General features: G+C 43.4%; 1 protein-coding gene across 4 annotated transcripts in view; it reads right to left on the bottom strand.

The window, feature by feature from the left end:
• Window positions 1-8,230, bottom strand: part of si:ch1073-358c10.1 (peptide methionine sulfoxide reductase MsrA 1) — a 37,951-nt gene that overhangs the window by 9,812 nt on the left and 19,909 nt on the right. For all 4 annotated transcript variants that reach the window (XM_034858026.1, XM_034858023.1, XM_034858024.1 and 1 more), the window contains one exon: window positions 3,290-3,396. In XM_034858026.1, the coding sequence (XP_034713917.1) occupies window positions 3,290-3,396 (107 nt within the window). The remainder of the gene's footprint in view (window positions 1-3,289; window positions 3,397-8,230) is intronic.

Here is an 8,230-nt window from a genome sequence, read left to right as displayed (position 1 = left end):
CCCCCCCGCCCCTCCCAAATGCTGAAGTTAAGAAACTGAAACTGAAAGCCCTGCAGAAGAGACTCTTTGTATGGGTTAATTATTCATTGGACTGTGCGTGTATGTGCCAAATGTATGTCTCTGTGTGTCTGTACGTACATGCGAGTGTGTATGAGTCATGGGCTAGCAGTGGGGTGAAATCTGGATTTTGTGATGCCTGTCTTATCTCCGATCGTCTTAGATCGCCTCCACGCACTCTCGCTTGTCACTCTACCGAACAAGCACTCACTTCCCCTGATGCAAGAGCATTGGCCTTTAAGGATAAAACACAGTCACACACAACCTCATGTGCACATACGGATACACACAGAACGCCCTTTCTCTGTACAGATGCCATCTTCAATCCAGGGCGTTCTGGGGACTCAGCATCAATGCGGCACGGCAACCATTTCAGGGCAGAAAGCTGCCATTTTGGTTGAGAGTGTGTCAGCTGCTTTGAGAAGATATGTGTCCCAGTGGCCCTCAGATGAAACTGGGGTGACACTGAAATGGTTGACAACTCGGTGGTGTCAGCAGTGTTGGTGGGGAGAGAGAAGGGGAGAACAAGAAAGAAGGAGGGAAGAGTCAGAGTGCAGTTTCTCTTCTGGATGTTCGTAAATGAGTGTTTTTTGAATGTCTGCTGTAAACTGGGTTAAGGTGCTCAGCCTTTCCCTGGCATAGAGGTTTTCAAGAAGATAATGCTTGATATAATCGCCTTTTTTGCGCTGTAAAATGAACCCATTGAACCTTGTTGGTTTTCACACCGTTTACTCAAGGGCTTATGGTGTAGTTATTACATGTCTTAGCTGGGCATTAGTAGGCTTCAAAATAAAAGAAATGCCATCAATTCTCTGGTCAACTGGTCTCTTAACACTAAGGAAATTACTGAACCAATAGCCTGATTATACAATCAAGCTCTCAAGAGCCACAGTAATCTTTCAAAGCGGTCTCACCGTTGCATTGTACTCACACGCTCAAATGCTCTTACTTACCAGAACTACATTCATTACAACTAGCTACTACAACCACGCTATTGCATTTTATTTTCCAATACAAAATGGAACTTCACCAGCACTTGCGGCCCTTCTCCCCGACATACAACATGAGATCGGCACGCCTCAGTACGTCACCGGCATTCATTCCTTTGCCACATATAAAAACAACTATGGTCAGAAATACATTTTTTATACGTACACCAAATCTTGTAATGATATACCCTATCACCCTACCCTATCATGTTTGCATTTTCTGTATTGTTTGTTTTTAGTTATCTTTGACTGTCTAGCCCATGCTAATGTCCTGTACAAATGTTTCTGTTTCATGTTTGTATGACAGCGATGGTGCATGGCTTATAAACCTCTGTGTGTGTGTGTGTGTATGTGTGTGTGTGTGTGTGTGTTTCAGTTGATAGCCCGTCAGTCCTGGCCCTCTGATTTGATTGCCCCCCCCCCCGCTTCCTGGTCTCAGCTGCTACTCCTCTTTCACCTCTGACCCCACCCCAAGATCAAGGTTGAGAGGTTGTTGCCATGGCAACATGAACCCCTGTGGCCCGTGACTGCTGACCCCGGGACCCCTAAGTAACCATGAAGAGCATAATTTGCTCCCCTCTGCCCCCCTGCCAGCTTCTCTATGAATACGATTTAGAGGGAGGAGAGATGAACAAACCAAAGTGATGCAGGGATCAACGGATTGACAAACTAATGGACGGACGGACGGACGTACAGATGGAGTAAAGAACAAAAGGGGGACGCGTGTGCCACTGAAAGGACGAGATTTAGAAATGAGTTTTGATGACCTATTGACCCTCTTCCTCTCTTTCTGTTCAAGAAAGAGTGTCACCGATTGGATGTAGCTGGAGATTAACTTAACAGAGATGGCTTCGCTTGACTAAACAGCATCAAACTAAGAGGTCACCACTCCAGAGACTGTATTTTAATTCGTATTCAAATAACTTCAACAAGGCCACGCCAACGGTGTTTTGCTCATTCTCATTTAGTAACCGACATGATATACAAAATCACGAAAATCGACTATTTTGTAACTTTCAGTTTTTGGTGATTCTGGCAACCGCATTAGTCAAAAGTGGTTGTGTTTTTACCACACCTGCTGTCGTAAAGGTCTTTGGTTTATATTGCCAACTGTACTGAGTTAGTGTTACCGGGAGGTCCTATAGTCAAAATGAATATTTGCTCGGACAGAAAGTCTTTCATTTAGGCTACAATAAGAGAATAACTTACAGATGCATAATTGCAATTCAAGTGTTGTATAAAACTTTAGCCACTTTGGATGAATCAAGAGCTAAACCGGATTTCACTGTCACTTTGTCACGAACCAAAGCATTAAGAGTTTGTCGTAGCAACAAATGTAATAATACCTTAGATCATTTTATAGCGCATTTTATAAAACCCAAGGGCGCTTTACACAACTACAGGGGGACAAGGGAAAAGAAAATAGTAGGCCAACACAAAGACAGACTGAAAATAAATGAAAAGCGGGCGCTAACTAGAAGGGGGTAATTTAATGTTGGCTAGTGACTAAAACCCCAATGTGCATTGTAAGGTTATTTTATAAATCAAAGACATATTGCATAGACTACCTGAGGGCCAATTCAGGGTCGGTTTTGAATCATTTACAATCCCGCAATGGTCTCCATCTGTTAAAAAGCACAACTGTCGCCTGTCACTTTCCCTTTTAGCTGTTCTTTGTTTAACTGTTTTTTTTGTGTTATGACTGTCCCAGTATCAGCCAATTACAACAGATAACTTCTAAAGTAAAATACCTCAGACTTATATAAAGAAATTTCCTGGATGCATAGGCTTTTCCAGTGTTAAAAAGAAATCTGTGACCCGTCAGAATGTGTTACAGTAGAGCCGTTCTGCCTGCCGTGAATCATTTTGTAACTTTGCAGGAAAAATTGGACTCGGGCATTAATAAAAATAACGTTCTTTTCACCGTTAGTCCCGTTTGCTATAACAAGTCATTTATGATCATTGCTTAAAAAAATAAACGGTTTCAGAAACATTAAAAAGTTACACATAGTAATTTTAAAGTTACCAGAGAACTGTAGACCCGTATGATGTGTGTGAGTTTGGGGCAATCAACAATGAACAGAAATTTACAGAAAAGGTTATCCATTATTCACACTTTTTCAACAGACGCTTAACTTTACTTCACACATGGTTTTGTTATATGCATCGCCATGCTTGGGTAAGTATTATAATGAAACCTTCTGATGTGTGTGTGTGTGTGTGTGCGTGGGGGGGTGTTATACCTGCTGGAAGGCCACTTTGCTTCTCAATGCAAGCTCCTGTTGAGTGGGGTTGGATGTGTAAATGGCTGAACGATACTGAGTACCCCTGTCATTCTGCTGCCTCATACCTGCGTAAACAGACAAGACACGCCACAAATAAGCATAATTACCACAATCGCCACAGACACAATGTAATTTGCATGTAAAAGGTTTTCACTATTATGTCATCATCCTGCATCCTGAATTCATGAAGCCAAATGAATTCAAAGATCAGAGCAGATTTAGGCTATCATTAGTGAGGCCTGTGGTGTGTAGGTGTATGGGGCCATGTAGGTAGGTGTATTTTCTTTTTCTTTGTACTCTATGTGGCACGGTCACAATTTTCATCAGCTTTACATCAGTGTGTTTGGAGAAGGCCCAGGCTCAGTGTACCTTGATTAGGAGGCCAAACAGCTGCCATCATTTCCATGCTTTTCGGAGGCTACAATCCTGAGCAGCTCTGGCATCCATGGCCCACTCCCCGGCAGGCTTCTGTCTGTCTTTTTCTCCTACCCTCTTTCTCACTCAGCCTGTGTTTCTTCTCTTTATTGAAGAGCATCATTATTCTCTTCATCTTTCCATCTAAATCCTTGTCTTTCTTCAATATTTGGCCCCCTGTTATGAGCTGGGGCGAGTGGCGTTTGTGTTCTTTTAAGTCTTTTACAGCTTTGCCTTTCAGCCTGCAGAGAGCAAGTGTGGCTTAGTTAATTTAGGAACACATTTCCTTATCTTTTCTGCCACCATCACTAAGGTTGGTCAAACTTGAACTTCTGTTAAGTGATGGCCAAAGATCAGTTTTATATATACAGTACTGGCCAAAATCTTGGACACACCTTCTGATTCAATGCGTTATCCTGTATTTGTTGCCAGGCTTCAAGGAGGAGGGTCGTACCTAATATGAGCCTGTCATACAGTTTACACTCAGAAATCACTACACACAGGCCTGGAGTACACACACACAAAAATGCACAGGCACGCAGGACCTATTACTGTACAAAATGGAAAGATGTCAGAGTAAGAGGGCTGCCAGTGCTGGACCAGCACCCTGAGCAGTTGGGGGGTGCGGTGCCTTGCTCAAGAGCAATGCCCAGGCGGTGAACTGGCATCTCTCCAGCTACCAATCCACTCCGTACTTTTTGGTCGGTACAAGGACTTGAACCTGCAACCCTCCGTTTTCCAACCCAACTCCCTACAGACTGAGCTGCAGCCACCCCCAATAGTAGTAAAAGAGGAGTGGCTTGATAGCCATTAACTGCAACTCCATGTTGAGACCTTGATGGACCATGAATAACAACCATCATTTTTAAAGTATTTTGTTTCTGTCTGCAATTTGTTAGTCTAGCATTGCCAGACCTTTCTCTACAGTGTTGATGGCAACCAAAGGCATTTAGCGTTTGCTGTGGTCTGTTAGTAGCTGGTAAAGTCATAAGGCTTAGTTAGGGCCGGAGCGCCGACAGTGGCAAAAAATATCTGGACCAAAGTGGTGGACCACTTACATGCTAAGAAAAAAATGACAGGGAGACTTTGATGAATTATACAGAAGCATTTAATGAATTCTCAAACAAGGAGAAATTCGGATTACACAGTACAGTGTAGGTGCCATCCCAACTTCTGAAGTTCCTGTCTTCCTGAAGGTGTATTTAAATTCATGCTGGAGGCGTTCAATTTAGCTGAACCTTCAATGTAAACAAAGATATTGTGGGTGCTAAACACATCCTATATTTTTAGGAGTATTAGTTGCATTAGTCAAAAAAATTCCACTGGACAATAAATCCCATTTATTTCATACTACAAGTCACCATTGCCATCAAAAATGTGCCATGCTGCTAGCGTGGCCAAAACCATCTGTAATTTAATATTCAACATATTTCATAAACATATACATATTTTGCACTCGTTTGTACCATTCAACTCACTCTCTCATTTGTCTGTCTCTGCATTCATCTCTACCCTCACCCTCTTTCTCTCCATCTCTGCAGTGCTGGATGTCGGCCATCTTGCCCACAGCACTGTTGTTTAGTGACGAGGCTAATGGTGGTCCCTGAATCAAAGGCCACCAAGCCACTCTGCCATTGGCTGTCCACCAGAGCCATTACTCTGATTGGCTGGCTGGCAGGTTTCTTGTAGTTTTTCTGCTCCCTATGACCTTCCCTGCTGACCATCGCGCACGCACGCACACGCACACACACACACACACACACACACACACACACACACACACACACACACACACACACACACACACACACACACACACACACACACACACACACACACACACACACACACACACACACACACACACACACACACACACACACACACACACACACACACACACACACACACACACACACACACACACACACAAGCCTGAAGGGGTTGTTTTTGCTATAATAACTGCCTTGCTCTATGTTATCCTACTTATTACATGGCTGCTTCCTAAATAAATCAATAATTTGACACAAAATATTGATTTAAATGGGAGTTTATGGATTTATACGATTGAATGACTTCTGATGAAGAAAATAGTCCATTCCGTCTTTATGTTTGGAATACTGCGTCCATAGCAACGTAAACTCTGAAGCCGTTTAATGCAACCCTTCGTGTATTACTCCGTAGCCGTATGTATTTTATGGGGTGCTGCCGGGGTGGACAAATTACCCAGTGCTGTTTTAATCATTGCAGGGATTGACACACTGTAGCGTTACAGTGAGCTAGCGGGCTATTGACTGCTCTAATTCACGTTAAACAGAACCTTTCTGTTGACGGTGAAGTAAGACATTGGCTTCTTTGGGGATATTTATGTTGATGTTTATGGCCTCATTCATCTAGTTTCCCTTTTGTATAGTTGTTGCATGTTGACACAACTGTAAGTTAACGTTAAACATGTTGCGTTGTAGCTAAGCCAACTAATTAGTGTCGTTGTCCCTGAGGTTGTTACCGCGTAGCGATCATAGACGGTGTATAAAGATGTAAACGATAGACGGTCACCAGATCTGCTGTCATTGCTTGAATTGGACGACAGAAGTAGCTCTAGGTTTCCCCACTTCTTGCCACAGCTGATAAATTATCCAGGCTTCTTTCAGCGGACTGATTGATAGCTGTCCACCAGAGTGAACAAAACTGCATCTACGGCAACGGTGGGTTATACTTAGCAACATCAAGAAAATAACCAAGCCGTGTAAAAAAACAACAATGTGTATTTTGAAACTAACTACATGTTAGACAGCTTTTACAGCAGAACAATGAAGAGAATGGCTACCTTGCAGAAAAGGTAGATCTCACATAAGTAAAGAAAAGATGACAAAAGGCTTTTTGTCACAAAGAAATAGTTGATGTATGGAATGTCAAAGAAAAGTCAAGAGACAAACACCCTTGAGTAATAGTAGCTGCCTCAAATGCATCAGATGAGTTACTCCCTAATCAAAATATTAACACGATCCAAAACATCAGCGTAGGATTTGACTGTACTAAGTCCAAATCCATTCCCAAAAGCATTCAGTCCTCAAAAAACTACAACAGCAACAAATACCAGCCAAAAAACTCTGATTTCCCCCCTCCTGCCTCCGCCATCTCCCTCTTGCTCACTCCATTTTTAACAGCCCCCTTCGTTATTTTCTCCATCCATCAAAGGCGGCAGTAATTATTAATGAGAGCCTCCCTGTTCTCTCTGCATTATGCATGAGAGCCTTGCCTCTGAAAGCAGAGGGTAATGGGGGTGGACAGAAGGGGAGGGGCTATGGGTCACACACAAACACATATTGCCTCTCAGGGTCAGTGACCTACGCCCACAAAGCCAAAAATATTAATATACCTACCCCCCCCCCCCCCCCCCCCCCCCAAATAAGAAAATTTAGAAGCAGCCCCTTCAACACAAAAGCCACAATCAGACAAAATCGTAGGATGGTGCGGTAACTTCAGTCTCAGAGGGAGTGGCTGCTCTCTCCAACAGACATCCATGCAAAGACCTGCGTACACAAATGCCCATGCGTACACTTTTGGGCTTGTCGTGATTAAACCTGCTGACATTTCTTGCAACTGTAAAATCTTTTACAGTGTTTTCTCTTCTAGCAAAAAAAAGAAACGGCACTGCTCAGCTTGGCCTTGCTGGCTTTTTCTAGAAGGCTGCTATTTCTCCCATTGCCAACTTCACCTTCACTCTCTCCTTCTGCAAATTGTGCTAATTCCCCTTTTGTCTTTGGCTCCAGCCTCATATTTCTTTGTAACCACAAGTGCACATATCTTGTGTGCATACAGGGGTACAGGGGTAGTGAACGAAGGGCTTGGGAGGCAAAGCACGGCCAGGCTTGGGATTTTAAGGCTATGTTTACACATAAACGTTCTTAAGAGAAAACAAAAGTGGCGTTCCGTTATCACTTTTTATTCCGCATTTAGACAAGCGTTTTGGGGGGAGGAACCCGCGTTTGTGAAAGTGTGTGAAAATCAGTGAAGTATGTACTCCAGGCGGTTAGGTGGCAGTGTGAAGTACTGCAACACAACAACACCAAGTCTGTGCGCCTGCGTACAACCTTTCTTTTACTTCTCTCCCTAGTACTGCGACACCAAAACACGGCCAAGAGAACAACAAAAGCTGACAAATTTGTCTGGACAGACGAGGTGGAGTTGCAGGTTTGTCTGATGATAACCGACACAGTTGACCGTAATAAACCACAGCACAGCACCCACGGGAGCACTACCAATATTCTGAGCCTCGCAGCCCTTCAGCCACTGCTAGAGAGCGAGAGGCAGCAGGCAGTGGAGGGTGAAGCAGACCCTCCTCTGCCTGCTGCCTCTCGCTCTCTCTTTTTCTTCATCAATAATGTTGTAGCCTACTCTGGCTAAAATGAATAGCCTACATATGGTCATCAAACTATAACAACCTAATCCACATTGTCAAAATCATTTCAATATTGAGCCATT

Source organism: Etheostoma cragini, chromosome 20 (genome assembly GCF_013103735.1).
Source record: "Etheostoma cragini isolate CJK2018 chromosome 20, CSU_Ecrag_1.0, whole genome shotgun sequence".
In the NCBI taxonomy this organism is placed as follows: domain Eukaryota; kingdom Metazoa; phylum Chordata; class Actinopteri; order Perciformes; family Percidae; genus Etheostoma; species Etheostoma cragini.
The sequence above is the reverse complement of the archived record's forward strand: the minus strand, read 5'-3'. Positions and strand labels throughout refer to the sequence as shown.